The sequence below is a fragment of the Nothoprocta perdicaria genome, unplaced genomic scaffold (assembly GCF_003342845.1).
Source record: "Nothoprocta perdicaria isolate Ctin4 unplaced genomic scaffold, notPer1 scaffold_314, whole genome shotgun sequence".
Taxonomy (NCBI): domain Eukaryota; kingdom Metazoa; phylum Chordata; class Aves; order Tinamiformes; family Tinamidae; genus Nothoprocta; species Nothoprocta perdicaria.
This window is the reverse complement of record NW_020455549.1, coordinates 228,041-249,464: the sequence shown is the minus strand read 5'-3', so window position 1 is coordinate 249,464 and position 21,424 is coordinate 228,041. Positions and strand designations below refer to the sequence as shown.

General features: G+C 47.9%; 1 protein-coding gene across 3 annotated transcripts in view; it reads right to left on the bottom strand.

Moving 5' to 3' along the window:
* Window positions 1–21,424, bottom strand: part of SCN8A (sodium voltage-gated channel alpha subunit 8) — a 36,426-nt gene that overhangs the window by 1,767 nt on the left and 13,235 nt on the right. For all 3 annotated transcript variants that reach the window (XM_026042795.1, XM_026042793.1, XM_026042794.1), the window contains exons 7-25: window positions 21,045–21,108; window positions 20,559–20,700; window positions 19,811–20,017; window positions 19,407–19,694; window positions 18,566–18,925; window positions 16,533–16,668; window positions 14,126–14,364; window positions 13,670–13,843; window positions 13,111–13,467; window positions 11,507–11,977; window positions 10,995–11,112; window positions 10,162–10,316; window positions 9,558–9,731; window positions 6,195–6,317; window positions 3,508–3,792; window positions 3,045–3,098; window positions 1,900–2,037; window positions 1,366–1,470; window positions 315–585 (exon numbers count right to left, since the gene is read on the bottom strand). In XM_026042795.1, coding sequence (XP_025898580.1) covers window positions 315–585; window positions 1,366–1,470; window positions 1,900–2,037; window positions 3,045–3,098; window positions 3,508–3,792; window positions 6,195–6,317; window positions 9,558–9,731; window positions 10,162–10,316; window positions 10,995–11,112; window positions 11,507–11,977; window positions 13,111–13,467; window positions 13,670–13,843; window positions 14,126–14,364; window positions 16,533–16,668; window positions 18,566–18,925; window positions 19,407–19,694; window positions 19,811–20,017; window positions 20,559–20,700; window positions 21,045–21,108 — 3,861 coding nt within the window. The remainder of the gene's footprint in view (window positions 1–314; window positions 586–1,365; window positions 1,471–1,899; window positions 2,038–3,044; window positions 3,099–3,507; window positions 3,793–6,194; window positions 6,318–9,557; window positions 9,732–10,161; window positions 10,317–10,994; window positions 11,113–11,506; window positions 11,978–13,110; window positions 13,468–13,669; window positions 13,844–14,125; window positions 14,365–16,532; window positions 16,669–18,565; window positions 18,926–19,406; window positions 19,695–19,810; window positions 20,018–20,558; window positions 20,701–21,044; window positions 21,109–21,424) is intronic.

Sequence of the window (21,424 nt, the reverse complement as noted above, 5' to 3'; positions counted from 1 at the left end):
AGATTTTGGCTGTGGACTTCATTTTGAAGGTGCTTAAAAATGAACACCTATGAGGTGAACAAAATACTTCTTGATAAAGATAAGGGAAGAGGAATTGTGTCTTTACTCAGTAAAACTGGAAATGAATTAAAGAACAGAGGGAGAAAAAGGCATTAGTGAGGGCTTCGCACTGCACAACTATTTTGCCCAGTTTCTCCACAACGCTAAAGGTGCAGCCCCCTCAATGACAAGGATGTGCTCTACTCCACAAACACTGTGGATGATGTCAAAGCGAGCTGCACAACACACAGACCTCTAACGGCTCTCGCACTTACCCACAATGGACAGAATCACGACCACAAAGTCAAAAATGTTCCACCCGATGGTGAAATAGTAGTGCCGCAAGGCGAACATCTTCAGCACGCACTCGCAGGTGAAGAAGATGACAAACACCAGGTTGATCCAGTAGAGGATATTCTCCATCTGCTTGCTTTGCGTGTCCGTCTCCACCATCATGGTCACCATGTTGAGGCAGATGAGCATCATGATGACTATATCAAACGCTTGCTGAGTAACAAAGTCAAAGACGGCACCTTGAATGCGGTTCTGCGCGACAGGGGAGAGATGGAACCAAACAGGCTTGAACAGAAGTCTATTACTAGCCAACAAATCCATTTCATTGTTGGGGGAAACACGGATGAGGACACAGCATTGCCATGCTTTTTGTTACAAAGATTCCAAGGTAGACTCTACCTCATGGGTCAATCCGTCTGTGGGAAAGGTATGAAAATTCTGCTCTTTAAACCCTAAACATGAAGCCAAAATCCTATTATTCTCAGCATATCCTGCAGCAAAGGCAGGGTGATGCATTTCCATGCACGGATGGAGAAGGCAGCCGCGTCTGTATCACTGTAGGGACTCTGGCTGCAGAATACTGGATTTCTGCTACCTCCTTCAGGTCCTGCCAGCAGCCTCATCTCAGCAGCAGGCAGACTGGCAGGAGGACGTGTCTGCACTGCTGTAGATCTTACCTAAGGGAGTCACCCAGTGTCACACATGGGGCAGGGAAATGCACTTTGGTGTCCATCAAGGCAACCCACAAGGCTGCCTGGCTGTGCGAGGTGTCCCTCACTAATGCAGGAAACCTCCTGCTCCACAGACGGCCTCCCAGCCAGGCAGGACTTACAGACTGTTTTGCTGGTTCAAGTGAGCCAGCTGATGACTATCAACCATGGCTGTAGCACTTTAACCTTTCTCAGGTCATAGCTGCATTATAATCACAAGAACGTGGTGATGTGGAGTTGAGTATGAAGCTTTTGGAGCTGAAGCTCCTTTAAAAGTCTGCCCTGCATCTTCTTCCTTCAGTTCCCTTCACATCATACTCACCAGAGGTCGAGGGATAGGTTTTTGAGGTTTCTTCGAGCCCAGCTTTTTCATGGCATTATAGTACTTCTTTTGCTCTTCTGTCATGAAAATATCTTGACCTCCAAAGTAAAGGGGCAAAAGGAAAACTGGTTACAATCAGCTCCTCCACCAGAAGGGAAGGAATCACACACCAGCTAAGTCATGAGGATACCTGCCATATGGGAAGTTGGTGGCAGCTATTTTAGACAGAACTAACTTGTACTAATACCCAAGACATGCTGAGTTTCCTTTAAAGAAAACTGAGTATTTTTCCTATGAATAACTTGTCTTTACTTCTTTACATCCTTCAACCTCCCTCTATCTCATTTGCAACAAACGGTCAGCAGAGGCTTCTCATTTGCTCCAAAATGCAGACAGCGTGAGCAGGTACTTTACACATGTCAATCCCCAAGTTCCAGGGAAGAAAAGCAGCATTAAAGAGAAGGGAAATGACAGTGGTAACAGGCAGGCCTAGGTCTCATCTCCCCTACTCCCCAGCAGAAGTCATACACTTATCTTTTTCTTTTGTTGATTGAAGTTGTCAATGATGACACCAATGAACAAGTTCAGGGTGAAAAAGGAGCCAAAGATGATGAAGATTACAAAATATATGTACATGTAAATGTTGTCCTCATACTTGGGTTGCTCGTCTTGCTGAATGGGAGAAAAGAAATAAGTGACGTTTCAGAGGCATCATAAAATACCGTTAACATGAAGACAGTTCGGTGAGCTTTCCAAAAGGTGCTCACAAATCTAGACCAGATTTGAGTCAGGTTACCTAAAGGAGAAAGCAACGGCAACTGAATCGTCTTACTCCTCACATAGATTATACCTTGGATCCCTCTTTCCTCCAGATTTCTACGAAGGCAATGGGTGCAATCAAAGAAAACGCAACCAGACAATATGTCCTGGATTGCACAACAGCTCCAGCACTTGCCACAACAGGGCTGTGAGAGAAGCATTAGTCACGTTTCCAAGTATCCACACGTAAGGCAGTCATGCACCGTAAGCTGTGGTTATATTGGGAATCTTAGTGTCCTCACACTGCTTGAAGTAAAGCAAAAAAATGTGTGTGTGTGTGTGTGTGTGTGTGTGTGTGTGTGTGTGTGTGTGTGTGTACTGCAAGTACATGCAGGGAAGCTAGGGGAGGGGAGACTCCCCCAAATCACAACAAGCTTCCAAAAAAACCATCGAGAGATTTTAACTTGCTACAGCCAGCAGACCAGAGGGGAAAAGGGAACACAGAGGTAATTGCATGACTGCAGCATGCGAGAACAAGAAAAGTGCCTCAAGGAAGAATTCCAGCCGTTTCAGGATTCCTGAAACTGGATTCAGACAGGGACTTGGGTTCCCAGGTAGGTGCAAGGTTCATGGAGATGCTCCTGGCTAAATCCTCTCCATACTTCGTTCTAATGAAATACAGATTCTGGGTGTATTCTTTCTCACTTGGAGTAGAACCTCCAAGAGGAATTTTCCTACTCAAAGCCACCAGACTCTTGCTCTTCCGGGATTTGTTGTCTTTTACTCACTAACAGCAGCAAACTAAACATAATCACAACGTAAATAACCAGTGTAAGCACAGTTTTCTTTCTTTTGAATTTAAAGAAGACAAAAGAGCAGAGCAATGGGGAGCTGAGACTGTATGTGGCTGTGTACTTTACCTTTCTGGAATCCACCGCCGCATACATGATGTCCATCCAGCCCTTGAAAGTTGCCTAGCAAAGAAAACACAGGCTCTCTTAGACAGAACTCATCTGGAGAGAAAATGCACAAGTCTGACCGGTGTCAGCTCTACCAAGGGTTCCCTGGCACTCCTCCCCTCCCTTTATAATGGACTTGGACACTATTTAAACATGTTCCTTTTCATTTAGTGTAAATGTATGGATTCCTTGTGGTCTCATGGGGGGTTTGGTGGGGTCTTTCAGGGCCACTTCCTGCACTGGAGACTCAAACTTGACACAGGGGCGAGAGATGAGACAGGGACTGTACTTCAGAAGCCAACCCCAGGGGAATTCACGGAAACGCTGTATTACATGCAGGGAGGAAAGCAGTCAAAAACAGAGAAAATACTTCAGAGAAGCTCATTTTTACCAATACAAGGGAGGTGGCAAAGGCAAGACTTACAACTTGCAGAAGTGCGAGATATCCTGCCCCAACGTTGTCAAAATTAATTTTCACGTTCTTCCATCGAATCTCAGTGGAGTTGGGTGGCATCAGTGCCTCGCAGTCGGTCTTGTTGTTAACAATATCTATCTCAAAGCGCTCCTCAGCTGTTTCATTAAAGCAGTAATGATATTTCCCGGCAAACAGGTTAACCCCCATAATGCTGAAAATCAGCCAGAAGATAAGGCAGACCAACAACACATTCATAATGGAAGGGATAGCGCCAACCAAGGCGTTGACAACCACCTGTGTTGGAAGGGGTGGGAAAAAGTTTCAGTATAAAACACAAGGCAGGAGACAGCAAGCATCAGTACAGCTGTTTTTTGGGGGGGAATTGGAGGTAAGGCCACGGAGAGATCGGTGGCATTTACTCCAGGCAAAGGCGGCAGTGAACTTATTCCAAGCGGCGTGAGAAACCTGCTTAAAAGCCATCGACGGAAGGTCTGTTTTTTAAAACAAAACAGGCCAGGCTGTTGGCTTTGCTGCTTTTGATTTGGGATTTTTTTCTTTTAGTTAAACAATCGCATTCAATAATTGGAGATGCCGAGAGGGAGAAGGGATACGAAGGAGGCTCAGGGTCTCTTCGGTAACGACCAGGCTCCTGCCTGCAGCGCTCGGAGCCGGGTCTGGCGAGACACCCGTGGCTCCCGCAGGGCCCTTACGGCCATTCCCCACTTTCAAACAGGGCTGTTTGCAGCGCGGAGCCGGCAGCCGCGGCGCGGCCGGCAGCAGGAGCAGGCCCCGCCAGGGCTCCGGCGAGCCCGAGAGGCGCTGGAGACACCGAGATGGTCTTGGCGACGAAGCAAGGCCAAGGGGCAGAGCGCGGAGCATGCAGCGAGGCGGGCTCTGCGCAGAAAAGCCACGTTCCTTCCTCGGGGCTGCGGCCGCCTCCTCGCGTCCCCTGGGGCTGGGGACGGTCCCTCTCCAAGGGGTCACTGAACGCCTCCTCGCACCGCGCTCTCCTCCGCAGGCTCCTGCGGCAGACCCCTCCGCTGCAGGTTCGAAGCCGTCGTCCTGCATGCGGCAGCTCCGGGCTGCATCTCCCCTCTCCTCCACGCCGCGGGCGCGGGGACCGCGGGCAACGAGCGGGGGGGTATCGCCAACCTGGGCACTCGCACATACCATGGCACGAGCTCGGAGGCTGCCGCATCTTTCCGGCTCGGCAGCCGCCACGAGGGAGGAAGGTGGCTTTTCCGTGCGCGCCGGCGGTGGCGGCGATGCATGCACCCTGCGCAGCAGCACGGTCGCGCTCCCGGCGGCGCTCAAGCTCTCCGCGCTGCAGATTGCCACGGAGGCGAGGAAAGCAAAGAACTGCACTTTGGGTTTCCCTGGCAAAGACATTGGGGATTGCTAGGCCCCGCCTCGGGGGAATTGTTCTGGCTGGCCATGGCAGCAACGCGTGTCTTAAAGTCAAAACAAAGGGAAAAGTAACTGGTTTTAGGCACATAACAGGCTTACTGGGTGGTCGGGATAATTCCGTATCGATTTTACTGCCCTGTATATTCCCTGCTTTGAGCATAGGAATTTCTTGTTTGTGTAGAGCAAATCACAGCCTTCTTTCCCATATGGCAATTTTCCCTTTGTGTGTTTTCCTTTTTTTTTTTTTTTTTAATTAATGTATTGCTAATTGTGAGTTAACTGAGGTCTAGCACAAACTTCTACTACTGTTCTAGGAGCTGCAGCAAACCCACTAACACAACATACCTTTACTTAGAGAAATGTACAGGGTTTCTTTTGGCATGTTCTTATGAGATTATTTCAATCAAAAAAAGGGGGGAAAAAAAGCAGCACACCAAACTACAGAATATTAGTGGCAAAGCAGCAAGATGCTGCAAGAATTTCGTAGCCCCGAGCCAGGGGTGCTGTCTGCAGGTTGAGGAAAGCTTGCTAAGTTCAATGCTTTGCTTGTGCTTTACCGCTAGTTCCACCACGACAGGACGGGGGACCAGAAAAGCATGGTAAAAGGGAGGGAGTGGAAAGGAAAAGCTTCGCTCTCAGACAAGGCCTCCAGTCGCCACCAGACTGGACCGAGAACAACAAGGTGCAACAAGAGGAATTAAACCAAACCCTTTTTAAAAAGGGTTTTTTCTCCCCACCAGCTGAGCTCCCCACCAGTCCCCTCCTGCCGGCCTGAGTGAGCCAGGGAAGGAAGCCACATTTTACCATTTTGCCTGCTTGCAGGCACTTTGCATTTTGAACCCCCCTCTGCTGCTCCTTCCATCAAATCCCGCCCCGTGGCCACCAGCGAGAAGGGACAGGGACTCGGGGGCGGTTCAAATTCTGCTTCTTTGCACCTGGTGATTCTCCCTAGATTCCAAATAAAAGGTTACAGCTGAGAAGCCCCCTCGGATGCTAGAGGTAAAAGCCAGGCTAAATGAGAACAGCCAAGTGTTAACGTCGTCTACGAATGGCATGTGGTCTGGGCCAGTAATTAATGTAATGAGGCAGCTTAATGCATCTCCCCTTCTTAGGGGGGGAGCGTGCAGCAGCGGGCAGGGTGAGGGACGGGGACGAGAGAGGTGATCAAGTCAGCAGCTGCATCATGATTCCGTTTGGAAGTTTCTTTCCACCAGTTTGATCAGTTCTAGCATGCTTAAAAAACCCGCTCCACAGGCATGCAGAAGGATCGGCTGCTAATGGCATCTTACCCTCATCCCCTCAAATCGGGACAACGCTCTTAAAGGCCTCAAGGCTCTTAGTGTCCTAAGGGACTTTATGGCACCTAGTTCCGAGTAGCCCAGGGCATTAGCTATAAGGCTGACTAAAGAGACCTACACAGAAAACAGAAATAAAAAGAAAACAAGAAAAAAAAAGAAAGAAAGAAAGAAAAAAAAAAAAGAGAAAGAAAAAGAAAGAAAGAAAAAAAGAAAAAAAAAAGGTTCCAGACTGTTAGAATGAGTCCCCTAGCACTGCTTGCCCAGGCTGCCAGCCTGCGCCCCCATAGATTAATCCCGAAGACATGACACCAGCTGCCTACTTCACTTGACTGAAACGACCTGGAAGGAAATAATGCGGTTGAGAGAGGCATAAGAAAAAAACAGAGGGGGGAGATAAGTGAGAGAGAGGCAGAGACACACGGACGGAGAAGGGGTCTGTGGGAAGGAAGAGCCCAAACGCATGACAAAAACCTTACCCTCGCCCTTTACTGTCTGCAGGATCCCAGCGGCTCCCATTAAATTAAGCCAAATTTTAAAGGTACCTATGAGAAAGAATACAGATAAATACACACAGTGCACAACCTGCACTCCACCTGCACAGCGAGCCTCCGTGCTCGGGCCGCGGCGCAGCGGCTGCGGGGACGGCAGCGGGACTTGCTTCTGCCCAAACAGCTCCGAGAAGCGACGCTGCATCCGATCCGATCCGTCTGCGGTACTAAAGCCAACCGTTACTGCCTTAAAAACCCAAGCACGGGGAGATGGTGGCTTATAGCAGGGCAACTCTCGAGCACTTGGGTGCCTCCTGAAGCTTTAGCATCTTACACTCAACATTACAACCACAAAGAGAACGCGTTTTCTTCAGCAGCCTGGAATCAAATTTAGGCTCTACAACTTCTGGACGTCCTCACTTTACACTACAGACACAGATAAGAACAGTAGGCAACCCTTGCAGGGGGGACAAAAAAAGAAAAAAAGGAATGGCATCCATATACAGCAACAAATACTGGAAAACCCTGAGAGCTCCTCCCGTAGCTGTTTTGCTTTTCGCTCTTCAGCTCATACTCCAAATAGGACAATTCCTCTTTATCCTCCTTTCAAGAGGTAACTGCAAGGACGAGCCTTAAGAAAAGCCCCCACAACTCCAGGGCAACGTGAGGGGCACATTTCCAACAGCGGAGCACGCGGCATAGCTGCTGGGCCGGCCTCTGGCCTTCCTTCACCGCTGGGCTCTGCCCCAGCGACACGAGACGCTGAACCCAGGCTCTTTGCAGAGCCCAAGCTCCATCTGCAGCACCCCCTTCTAGGAGAGTGGGTTGTAACAGCCTCTTCCCCGCTGCAAACGGGAAGGAAGGTATTCCCAGGTATTTCCTCATCCAACAGCAGCAGGTGACCTCTACCCACCACAGCTTTGGTAACGGCGCCCGGACGGCTCCATATGGCCCTGTTTGCAATCTCGGCTAGGAGGGATGTGGGGAAGAATTAGAGAAGCTGCTGGCGCTTGTGGGGTGCGGATTCCACCTTGTACGGCGGGTGTTCGCGCTTCCTCTGTCTTCACATCTGCCCCGAAACAAACGGCCTTCTTAGATGTGGTTCTCCCAAGCCCAAGGCCACCGCCAGCCCTCGGGAAGCTCTGAAGAGGGGGCTTCTTCAACACAGCAGCCAGAGGATTTGGTGGAAAACTCACCAGGATTCAGATCCCCAATCTTGAGCTATGCAGGAGGTAGGGGCTGGAAGGTCCACAGGCACAAAGTGCGGCATTTCTCTCCATGAAAACCACGGGGGAAAGCCTTAATTGAATCCTCAATTTCGGAGCTTCTCTCCCTTAGGATAATGCCTTACTCCCAAGTTGAACTGACAAAACGGCAGTGAAATTTCTAGTGGCTAATTTAGCTTCCAGCGGCTCTTCCCAGGGTTATTCCCTCAGGACTCCAGCAGGATACACGGCGGGTACCGAGGCAAGGCCAAAGGAATTGTAAATTGACTGAAAGGCAGAAGTCTTCATTATTAGCCCAAAAAAGATTTTCTCTTCACAAATACACCCAGCAGTCTTTGGGAATCTGAGGAGGAGGGTTATTTGAATGCTATCAAACCTGAAAAATAACATTCAAGAGCGTTGCTGTGACGCAAAGGCTTCTTCTCCTCTTCTCCATCGCGTGACTGCGAAACACTCGTGGCAAAGCCGTGCGGAAGGAGGTGGTATCTCGTGTCCGCACTGGTCCTCCCACTCCAGTCCAAGGCAGGGAAAGAGATGCGGGTATTTTCAGAAGAGTTCTTTCTTCAGATGTGTGCAAAAAATGAAAGCTGTTGAGGCAGCAGAGAGGACTTCTTTTTCCCCCCTCCTTTCTTAAATATTCAGTTCTCCATCAGAAATGTAGACATCTTGAGTCACTTCTGCCCTTGAATTCCAAGGATAGTTCCTCCACCCACTTCGAAATATTTCCAGAGTGCTAATGGCACCGAACAGTAACTTGGCACACGTGAAACATTGAAAATATTCTTTATCCCACCATGGGATTTGGAAAAATGCCTTTTTGTTTGTCTGTGTGTTTGACTGGTTGCCCCAAGTCTTGCCCCAAGACTTGCTCTTGGGGCACTCACTAGGATATCATTTCACAACTGGATGTGACAATATTTTTTGAGAGAATCCACACATTTGGGATCCTAAACTTCCACTTTCTACAATCCTTAGGACTTCGAGTCCTATAGAATTCCCTTAAGTCTTTACCATTTGTGACAGCATAAATTCCATTTCAGTGACCTTGCTGTTACTGTCATTTCTACTGTCCTTGTTCTCAGTCTCAGAGAGGTTCTGCAGAGGCATTCCAGCAGAATTAGACGCTGATCCATCCACACTGACCACCACCTCCTCTATTCACACTAGGGTCTCCAGCCAACAAGTTGCTGCCTCTGCTGCTTGACACGGTCCTTTCTTTTACCTTTACTCCTGAGCTAAACTGCTCCTCATCCTCCCATGCCAACAAATCCCATGGAGAACACCGGGTGTCCGTGTCCGACCTTAGGCCCTGGCCCGTTTGCACCCAGCAGTTCTCCCGCTGCTGACCCTTGCCAACAGCTCAGCGTGCAGGAAGGCCCTTTAGAGGCCACCATTCCAGCATGAGGAAAGGCTGGAAAACCCTTTGCCATCTGCACGGGCTCCCTAGCAAGGCAGAACGTCCACACTTGCACAGGGAACACGAGCAATACTCGGTGGGCTCAGAGGTTTCACCTTTCCTCATGTTTTAGAAACTTACAGCTACTCGAGATTCATATCAGCGCTCAGGAGAAAACACGACCCCAGAACTCTTCAAACTAGTATTTTTTTCCCAATGAGAAGTAAGAGAAGAGGATACATACAGCCACAATGAGGAAATCCAGCCAGCACCAGGCGTTAGTGAAGAACTTGACGAAACCATAAGCACACCATTTCAGCAACATCTCCAGGATAAAAATGTAAGTGAAGACCTTGTCTGCATACTCCAGGATGGTCCGGATGGTTTTTCTCTGTTCTATGTAAATATCCTCAAAAGCCTGGGAAATAACCAGGTACTCTCGTCAATGATATGAGATCTACTCCACAATTCTACATGGCAAAAGTTTACTCAGACTGTATCAAGACAAAGAGTGGAATGACATTTCTTTCAACTGCAACTTCTCTGCTCTACTAGTTGCAACAATTCCACTTTTGATAATGTGAAAGACAGATACAGACTGGCTTTACCTGAAATCATCACAGTTTACATCAGGCTATGATCAGAACCCAGATTTCCACACCCTTAATTTCAACTCGGCAAAATCATTAAGGTTTTTGTAGAGTATCTCCCACAACATAACTGTGTTGATTTCCAAGAATCATCGATATAGCTTTCTATCTCACCAAATTGCTTATAGACAACTTTGCCCTGTAGATGTCTCCTAACTTAATGCAAAGAGGCTATATATATTTCTACACTGTACTCACCAGAGCCCCACTGCTCAGTAGGATCATGAAGATGATGAACGTCTCAAACCAGTTATGTTCCACAATGAGAAAGCAAGTCTTCCTCAAGGTCCACCAAGACTTTCCCAGCCCTTCCTCAATATTGACCTGACAGCACTTAAAGCGCTGCATGCAACCTGCAAAGGGAGAGTGCAGAGACTGAGCCCCACTTTTCATGAAATCAAAGAGAAGAAAATGTAAGAATGTAAAATGTCTTTGCCTAACAGTGATTCGGGGGCAAACAGCATTAGAGATGTTGCATTTCTGTTAAAATTGTGTGTTTTAGAGGTTTTCATGATGTTTTAATCACTTTTCTATCTGACCACTGGAATTAACACCATTTTGCGAACAGATTAAGCTAGTTGTATGTGGTGAGGAATCCATGCACTTGACAGGAATGGAACGGAGAACTTGCTGATAAAATAACCTTGAACCATTTAAAATATCTTTGCCATGGGAATAGCTGTATCGAATCAGTCACAGAAAGACATTGAGGCCATCAAGGGGGAAAAAATAAAGGAAAAAAAAAGAAAAAGAAAAGAGAGAAGTCAGGTTTTTCTACCTGAGAATAGTCCAGGTATCAATTGTACAACAGACCAACTTGCCTTAGCTGTAGATCATCTAGCTCCTTTCAATAGCTCCTATATCTCCAAAGCCTTCATCCTGCAAATGCTTCCAAACTAATTCAAAACAAGCCAATAGCCAGCCCTGAGCCACCATGAGACCTAACCTTAAAGTAAGTTTATAGCAGACAGTTCCCAGTAACAGCTCGGGGCTTCTTCACTCGCATGCATGCTCCCCTTAGCGCTGCTTACCCTCGGTGAAGCACGCGTCTGGGTCCAGATACTCCTCCGGTGCCTCCACGGGGACTTCTTCCACTTCGGGCTTTATATCAATGGTGCTACCTTCAGAGGAGCTGGTGTCATCAAGTTTCTTGAACACAAAATAAAACCCAATCCAGTCTATAATTAGATGCCACCAAACGCGGAGCTTGGTGTTGATTAAGCAACGATTCACCATATTTACTGTAAAGGAAGTTTGTTCCTCGCCTCCTCTCGTTAAACTCTGGCCCTGCTTTCATCTCGTATTTACAGGACGCACAGTTTTCATCAATGCTGACTTTGACCTTACGCCTGAATCAACTAAACACCTTCGCTGGCATTTGTGGCTCGCCACAGAGCACAACTAGCACAAGAAAGAGGCTTCTGTCCTGGGTGCAAAGACAGTACCACAAACTAAAGTAATTCTCRTGCTGGAACCACCCAGGTCTCCCTCCCAAGGTACTCACAACAGAGCTRAATGATTCCTTAGCATTTTTTTCCCTTACCTCTTTGCTCCCATCAGGATCCGTGTCACTGCTGAAATCTTCTGTGTTGAGATTTTCAAAATCCGATTCACCCACAGCAATAGGTACCCGGACAGTGAGATTGGGGTTGTTGATGAAGGACATGTGGTCTTCATCTATTATGTATTTCTCCACACTGCTCCCAATTCCACTGGTGGTGCCATTGCCGTTCTTCTGGTAATCAATGTCTCTGTTGATGTCGGCCCCTGTATGGTTAGCAATGCAGTTCACCTTCTTGTCGTACAATTCGTCCAAGGGTTTGACCTCGTCTGCCTCTCTCTGCTTGAAATGAGTCTGCATGAACTCACGCACTTTCGCCTTGATCCAAGCAATGCCCTTCTTGATGCGAATGACCGAGATCTGCARGTTGTTCATCTCCCCATCATCGTCCGTTGCTGCTAAGTTGTCTGCGCTGAAGGAGCTCAGAAGTAAGGCCAGGAACAGGTTCAGCACCTGCAGGAGAAGAGGTCACGCTTGGCAGAGCTCCGACTGCGCTCATCCACAAGGGTAACACASTTCCAAAGCTTGGCATGAGGCTTTTGTCACCTGAGTCCTGCTGCTGGTTACAGCTAAGCCTCCAGACCCCACCCTGAGACCCAGCTTGGGTGCCCAACAGACCTGCCGAGGTGCCCGGGACTCGGGATCAAAGCTCCAATCCTGCAATTCACTCCATGCCCGGAGCCCTGCGCAGCACCCAGCCCCGCTGCCCCCAGCGGGGCTCGGCGCACGTAAAAGGGCCTCTGACATGGACCTCACTGCAGGATCCAGACTGCACAYGTTCAAGGGAGGGATTTGAGCAGCAGCGATTCAAGGGATGTGAATTCAGTGTTAACAGTTGGGCCCCATGTCTGGCTCAAAGGCGGCRTGCCAAGCCCAGGCATTCTGAGCAATCGCTCCCTGCTCTCTTTCCTTGCCCACATCCACTTGTAGTCCCAAAGGTTTATTTTGTCAAAATCCCTTGGTGAGACATGTCTTCTGGGAGAAAGCAACACTCCTTTTAAGATATGCAACTGTTCGCACTACGCCATTCTTGATTATTTTTTCCTCCATAGATTTTTTTTTTTTCAGAAAACTTAAGACCAGAAGGAAACATCATGATCTAGTCTAACCTCCCACACACCAGGCAGTGCAATTTCACCAGCCGATTCTTGCACACAACCATACCTCATGATTGAGCTAGTGGGCAGATTTTAGAAGAAACTTCCAACCTTCTTTTTGCTTCCGGACCTTCCCTCGCTTACCAAGTTATTACTGCTGCAATTTGAAAGCCAGGCTGTGCTTTTCACCAGCTTCTTTTCCCCCCTCAGGCRGGATGTGGATTTGTCCCCTTTCACTGAGGGTTTCGCACCTCCAGCTTTTATTGCCAAGGGCCAGGATTCTTTTTTGATGGGCAACTGTTAAGACCCCAGTCAAGCAGAACAAAGCCTTGGCACTGTGCTACCCAAGTCAGCAGGACTGTTCAAGAGCCAAAGGCCATGAAGGCCCTGGACAGAGCTGGAAGACTCACAGATCTCGTCCTTTGATCTCCCCGTGTTCTAACCCCCCGAGAGGCAACCCATAAAGACCATCAGTAACCATTTACTGACCACTAAATTTCCGATGACCATGACCATCATGAAGACAATCAAGCACATGGCCTGTCCTGCCACTTCCATACAATCCCACATGGTCTCAATCCATTCCCCACACAACACACGGAAGACAATAAGGAAGGAGTGGAAGAAATCGTGCATGTGCCAGCGGGGTAGCTCACACTCCGGATTGATCTTGCAGACACACTCCTTGTAGCTTTTGCCGAAGAGCTGCATGCCCACCACAGCAAAGATGAACACGATGATGGCTAGCACCAAGGTCAAGTTCCCCAAAGCGCCCACTGAGTTACCGATGATTTTTATCAGCATGTTCAGAGTGGGCCAGGACTTGGCTAGTTTGAAGACTCTCAGCTACAAAACACAACAACAACAACAACAAAAAARGCATTACATTCAATTTCATCTAGAACAAAGAGGAAAACCGGGCAGAAATTCCCCAACACAGAAAAAGGAAAGGCTTGCTTTTTCCATTTTACCTAACTCAATTACGACAAAAGTTTTCTAGTAGCTGCAAGATAGGAACATTCAGAAAAGGATTTGGAATATGAAATACCAATCGGAAAGATCGCAGCACTGAAAGTCCTTCCACATCCGCCAGACTCAGTTCCATTAAACTGAGGGAGACGATAAATCCATCAAAGATGTTCCAGCCTTCTTGGAAATAATAGTAGGGATCCATAGCTATAAGCTTCAGGAACATTTCTGCTGTGAAAATTCCAGTGAAAACCTGGAGTGGTGAGGAAAGACACAGAAAGTAACAGGCATACGGAGATTCCCTTTGGCTCATTTTCTGATCATTGGTGTAATCAAACAATGCATTAAGAGACAGATTTGAACTATAACATTTTTTTGACCCAAAACACACTCTGTAACCAACATTTTGGACAGCAGCGAGGGCAGCTCATGTGCCTCAGTGTCYCCTAGGAAGCTGTAACAGCAGCTCTTTAAGGTCTGCCTCAACAGTGAGCCCCGACAGATGCTCAAGGCACATTTACTGACGCCGTCTTACCAGGTTTCCTACGGAGAGCACGTGTTCAAACTCTGGGGTCATAGGGTGGTGCTCCATGGCCATGAACAGAGTGTTCAGCACGATACAGATGGTGATGGCCAGGTCAACAAAAGGATCCATGACTATTAAGTTCACTATCTCCTTCAGCTTCATCCAGTACGGGTGGCATTCCCAAATCAAGAATGTGTTGGCAAATTTGTACCAGCAAGGGGGACACTTTCTCTGGGACTCTTCCAGCTCTGGAGTTACAAAAAACAGTAGCAATGGATTTCAGTCTTTACCTTTAATGTTGTCACATCTGGTTGACTCTTAGCATGGCTAAAATACTAACTTGCTCATCTTGCCTGTCCTGAACTTCTCTCTTGACTCTTCCTGCTTACATAACAATCAAAAATTCTTGAGGAAAAATGTATTTTGCTGTAGGTACCTAAAAAGCCCACAAGGAACTTCATGACGCTCAGCAGTAGCTTAATGCCAGCAATCAGTAAGCACCGAACGTCATCACCAAGGCCACCTATTCTGCAGGTCACTGGGACAGACACAGAGCGTCAGGTCAGGTCCTGCACGGAGCTCCACGAGCTCCTTGCAGTCATACACTACCAACACCCCACACTGCACTAGTTTGCCAGAAAGGACATTTTTACATTCGTGCAATGCAAGTTTGTGCATCTCCTAYTTCAATTCATATTATTCTAAATGGTGGCACATATTTAACTTAGAACCATCAAGGTAAAATAATTTAAATCAATAGATTCTAAACCATGTTTGGGGCCTGTTTTAAATAATCTTGAAGTCAAATGGATTCAATGTTGAATGCAGACAGAGTCTAAAAGAGGAAATAAATGACATAATGCTGCAAAAAGAACGTAAATAGCAAGAAGCTGATTAAGACAAATCACATCCATTTACAGAACCAAACATAACGCGGCGTCCATTTTTTAAAACTGAMTTCATTTCAAATGGCTGCGGGGAGGGAAATCAAGAAATTTCCCTCCTGCCCCTGATTTTTGTCTTGTGGTGATTCCACTGAGGCTCTACAGCTGTTCATCCCCATGCTATATTTTTTATGGTAGGGAAAAGACCATCGCTCCCTCTTTCTGATTGGTTCTTTGGTTGCTTGGTATTTAGTTGCCTTGGAATTTCTAAAGTTAAAAAAGAGGACCGTAGCACYGCAGCCCGTAGGCGTTTGCGCAGGAGGGAAGCAGCAGAAGAACCTTGCTCTGTTTCTAAGTATATTCCGTTTTCATGCAATTTTATTGCAGGAGACAGCAGGAATTTGAGATCATCAACCTCGTATGGCTGCTGTTCACAAATTCTTGCCGGCTCCTGCACAACAGATTTGGAAACCTCGTCTCTGCGCGCTGCCTCTTTCAGAGCTGCCATCGCTCTCAAGTCCCTTCCTCTTTTGACAGCTGCCAACTTGCCAGCTCAGCGCAGCTCGGAGCTTGCTCGTGTGGGCTGTAAACGGAGCAGGGTCTCTCCAGTCCTCGGGGCAGGGGGGCACMGGACAGTCCTTCTGTATCATCACACACTGCTTTACTCCTATACTCTCCACASTGTGTGGTCCCTATTGCAAAAAAAGCATGGATATGGAAATTCTTTATGTCTCAAGGGCACGCACATGAGAAGAGAAGGCTGAGAGGGGATTTGATTAACATGTATAAGTTCATGAAGGGAGAATGCAGGGAAGAAGGGGCCAAGCTCTTCTCATTGGTGGCCAGCGATAGGACMAGGGGAAATGGGTGTAAGTTGAAACACAGGAAGTTCCATCTCCATGTGAGGAAGAACTTCTTCACTATGAGGGTGACASAGCCCTGGAACAGGCTGCCCAGGGAGGTTGTGGAGTCTCCTTCTCTGGAGGTCTTCAAAACCCACGTGGATGCCGCCCTGTGCCACATGCTCTAGGTGTGCCTGCTTGAGTGGGAAGGTTGGACTAGATGTTGGACTAGATGGTTGGACTAGAGGTCCCTTCCAACCTTGAATATTCTGTGATTCTGTAATAGGGTTGTAAGGCTCGTCAGGTCTCCGCTGAGCGACACTTGACCTCTGCAGAGCCGTCGGTGCTTGCCATCCTACACTCCCYGCCTGGTGCCCACGAGGGTGCTCTGCAGCACAAGCTCATTAGCCGAGCRAAGGCTCCGAGGAGGCATCCTGGCAAGTTCAACAGAGCACCCAGCAGCCTCTTGCAAAGATGGAGCAGACCCGGCCGCCCGTGTGCCCGGGAAGGCCCCTGCCCCCGGTGGGGCAGCCTCTGGCTCTGCACAAGCGCCCCCGGGCAGACCCAGGTCTCCGCAGAGCTGCAAGAGCTCCCCRAGGCGCCCGGAGCAGCGGTCCCACMGACCTCGGCCGCGCCACAACGGGGCAATCCCGGCGCGCRTCCTGCCCAGGCACCTCCCTGCACACCTACCCTCCACCAGCGTGTTGGTCAAGACCGTCATGACGCTGTTGGTTCGATCCTTCCTCCCGTAGGACGCGTTCATCTGATCCATGGAGACCAGCAGAGAGCCGCCGGGCTTCTTCTTTATTTCGATTTCGGTAGTACCCTGCAAAAGCCACACGCTGATTAGCACAGCCCTGCAGCCTGCTGCTGCTTCACATATTAGCAGCCTAGAAATACAGCACATGTGCCCAAAAGACAAAAAAAACCCTTTGCTCCTGTTGTCCTTTGCATTCTCCTATATTACATAAGTAGTCAAGGCAAAACTCGAGGCCTTATTTCTGCTTATATTAGCGCTTTGCAGCCTGAGAGAAAGCAAGGATTAGATTTTAAAGACCATTTCTAACAAACCCTCCCGCAGCACTAAGCATCATCTATTCTGCACTGCTACTAGACTAATGGCACTAATGGCACTTCACACAATGAATCTTTTAACCAAGCTAGGTTAAATACCTCGCTCGGGGTGTAAATCCCACCCCAGCTTCATTTGAGCCACCCAAACTAAGGGCACCGAGGATCTAACGGCATCGACATTTACTCTCTGTTTACGCATGCATCATGCTGATTACAAGTCCTAGGTTCATGCTGTGTTATAAAGAGAACTAAATACTGAAGCAAACGTTTTATTTACATGCTAACTGGAAAAGAAAAAGTAGCAACTCATGTTGAACATAACTAATTAAGGTCAGTTAGGTTGCAAGAATCAAAATAATTTTTAAAAAAATAGCTTGGAATTTATAGACATGGAAATGAGACTTTTTTTTCCTCAGAAACTACTGCTTTAGTTAGCTCTCGAATATCATCGTTCTGATTGTGTCCAGATTATTATAATCCCCACTAGTACACTTATTTTTTGAGCTATTGATCCATTAAAAAAATTAGCAACTGCCAATTCAGCCAACTCATTTCAAAAAAGCACTGCCAAGGAAAAYTCAGAAATGGAAAATATTTCTAAAAACTCCTTATTTGTATCAGTTTAACATCTCCCCTTGTAAAATCAACCCACAGAGTTTAATAGCAATGAAATTAGCACAGTCCACAGAGATACTCCCTTAAACCTCCTTCAACACTTCAGGGTGCAGCACTCGGTGCTGGCTAAGCTACATTTCCTCCTTCGCATGGATTTTTACATGTTCCAGAAATGCTAAATCCAAATTCAAGTCACTTTCAGAAAAATGTCTCAATTCTATCCAAATATTTCTATCGTTCTACGCAAACCCTAAAATCTGGACTTGAATTTTCTGGCGGTGGTCATTCCTAAATCCCGTGTTTGACCTGAGTTGTAATTTTTCTTGTGTCCAGTCCCTCTGCCAGGGCTGCCTTCTGGAGGGCAACTTTGCTCCTTTTGCAGACGTTGCCTTTGCCTTCTGCAAGCTCATCTCTCTAAGAGACCTTCCACGAGCTGGTGCCCYTAAGAGCTGGTGTCTCCCAGGAGTTTCCCATAAAATATGCCTTAACTTGGTAAAAATTAAGAAAACAAGCCCCTTGTTTTTGCTCAAAGGCATTCCTGCTCCCACTAAAAAGGTCTCCCTTTTCGATTTACTGACAACTCTAAGATTTTCTTTATATTTCCTTCCAAATTCCCAARTAGGATTTCTTATTGTRGCRAAACATTTGCAACACGCTTTGATCYGTGCCCCYAGTCCCAAGCTTTGATAAATCGATAGCTAGGAATCACCCTGACAAACGCCAAGGATTTCTGCTGCTTTTACGYCTCCAATTAGGGACTCAATTCCAAGCCTTTTTTTCCCAGGAAGCCAGAGGAAAAGTATGTGGGTCAGTAAGACTGAGAAGGGAAAAGGGGAAAGTTAAAGCAGTYTTTTAAGAAATTCAACGCCTAGGTCGCCGCCTGCGCTCCGACGACCCAACTCATTCCATGAGGGAGCCTGTGTCACTCGGAGGGCGGCATACGGGGAAGCGGAGGAGGAGAGACCGCCATGCCTACGCTGCCTACTCACTGACTTCCTTACACTGTCATCGGCAGCTGCCTTATCTATTTTCACCTCAGGGAGAAGGCGGCCGCCCGGCATGCTGGACGGCGGGCCCCCGATGAGGGACACGACGCCGTTACAGTCCACCGTGCTGTTCCTCTTGACGTTGCGCCGCAGGTTGGGGAAGATGCGCGAGGAGCGGCTGCCCTGGCTGTAGCCGCTGTAGCCGCTGTAGCTGCTGCGGCGGTCGCGGCCGCGGATGGGGATGAAGAGGGAGTCTCTCCGGCCTTCGCTCTCCTCCACCGTGCTGTGCTCGTCGTCGGCAAACTCGTTCTCGGAGGCCGGGTCGCGGAAGCGCCCTTTGTAGCTGAAGATGCTGCTCTTGCTGTTGTGGCGGGAGAGGAAAGGGGAGCCAGGGATACTGAGGAGAGACTGGGGGAGGAGAGAGAAGGGCAACAGGGTCAACAGCGTGGAGAAACCACCGGGCTGCGGTGTCACCAGTGCTGCTCGAGCGGGTTCGTCGCCCTGCGCAGACCACCCTGGCCTCGGCTACGCTGAGAGGCTGCGGACTTAAATCCCCTTGCCCGGCTGAGCTCCACTGCGAAGGGAGTTTGGGCTGGAGCCCACGGATGGGCCTCAGGCACCTGAGTGATTTCGGAGCAATAAATCCCCTAGTTGTAAATCAACCGAGCTCCTAAATCAAGTTAGCTTGTTAAATTCCCTAATCTCAGTAATAATTTATGTTAGGAGAAGTGAGTGCAAGGACCATCGATCTGCATCCCAAGTGTCCCCCAAACCATCGTCAGCTTAAATCAGCAGGCAGATTCCTCTGAAGTGCTAATCAGGATCTAAACCAGGCTATTACCCTGAATACAAATCAGCAAGAAACACCAGAGCAGGAAATGAATCCTACCTGGTTCATGATGGAAAATTTCCTTCCTAGCCTGTTGTCTGGTAGCCTGAACGCTTTCCTCCTCATGCCATCTTCTGATTCAGACTTGAACACCTTCTCATTGTCCCCCTTCTCCTCTCCTTCCGACAGCTCTTTGTCCTTCCGCTTTTTCCTCCTATTTCGGCGCTCTTTGGCACTCTTGGAACTGAGCTTGGAAATCTCCGAAGAGCTCCGGGACCCTCTCCCTCCACCGTCATCTTCCACTGCATCTTCAGAGACCGTCCCCGCTGAGGTGACCATGGCAGCAGCCTGAGGGCGAAGGGCAGAGAAAGCCAAAAGAAGTCAGATCTTACCTGGACTAATATTCCACTAAATAAATCTAAAAATATGCAAGCTCATTAAAAGCTCTTGATCAAAATGCTCACCTGGGCTTCCTCCTGCTGCTTTTTCAATTGTTCTAACATGGCTTTAAATTCTGCCTCTTTCTGCTCTGCTTCCTCCAGYGTGGCCTGGTTCTGTTCCTCATAAGCCATAGCTACCACAGCCAAAATCAGGTTAACGAGATAGAAGGATCCCACAAAGATCACCAAGACAAAGAAGATCATGTAGGTTTTCCCCGCTGCCCGTAAGGTCTGGAAGTGGAAAAGAATGACAGAGGGAAGAGAAAAGGAAAAATAGAAAGTAATTTCTAGAGGGATTTCTGAAGGTGATGTYCCTCTTCTTAAGGTAACAAGTAATGGAGTGGAAGTTAGGAAGGATTCAGAAGTACAACGTGAAACTCAATACTTGGGCTCCATCAAAAAGAGCCATCTCAGCAAGGTCCCCAAAGCGTCCTCAGGTTACAAGGAAACGCTCTGTCCTCTGAAGTGCCTGAGCACCTGCTACGAGGGGAGCCAAAGCTGCACAGGGTGTCAGCAGCAGGCAGGGAAGTTTCTTATGCGGAATTAAGCATTCTGCATTTAGCTTCCTATCTGCTGAGGATCCTTCTGGGTTTGTAAGTGCAACACCCACTTCCAGGTGCCCTCCCTCCTCAACACGCAGTGTCTCGTTCTGCAGCTCTACCTGGCATCACTTTTTCACGTACTAGGCAGGTGGTAAGTTGGACATCTTTCCTTTCCCAACTTGACCCCGACTTCTCACCTTGTACAACACCAAAGCAAACTGTTTACTTACTAATTGATACAAGTTTTCCCAAAAGTCCTGAGTCATAAGGCGAAATAAAGCCAGAAAAGCCCAGCTGAAAGTGTCAAAGCTCGTGTACCCATAGTTGGGGTTTCGTCCTGCTTTCATGCACGTGTAGCCCTCCGGACACTGGCTGTAAGGCACACAAGGAACACAATTGGGTCAGGAATAGAAGGAAAAGGCAGCAGGTGAACTCACACCGTGCACATTACCCATGCTCAGGACACCTTCCCAACACTAACAGCAAACCAAGCATTTTGCTTTGCTCGCTGAGAATAGCGTATCAAGGAGGCTGATGGATAATACTTGAGAAAACCCCTGCCACCCTCGTCCTGCGCATGAAAGAAATTTAAACCTCCTGCATGCAAATTAATGTAAGAATTAACACAGGAARCAAAGGGGAATATTCCAGAGGTTTTTTTAACCAAGAACAAACACCACCAGCAATYAGAGTCTTTAATAAACGCCAACACTCACCCTGCATCTGAGCTGTTACCACAGAGCAAGGGATCRGGAGCCCCAGGAATTATGTAAAAATTGGCTGAAGATGAAAAAGATAAAGAATTAGCTGCATGCACACCTATGGAGTTAAAGGATTTCACATAGTATAACACTGCAAAAACGTTAACTGAGCAGTCCTGTGAGGGCCTGACGGAGCAATTTAACAGGGGACTAACTCAGCTTTAAATAGCACTAACCCCACTAACTTTGCCCAAGATTAAGCACCCTTCTGAAAAGCARTAGAGAATTTTGAATAAAAATGAAGACTGGGGGTCTGCACAGCAGAGCAGCTTAGTTCAGTGCGGGAAGGGAAGAAGAAATTAAATTATGAAAACTTGGAGTCTGGCTCCTTGATC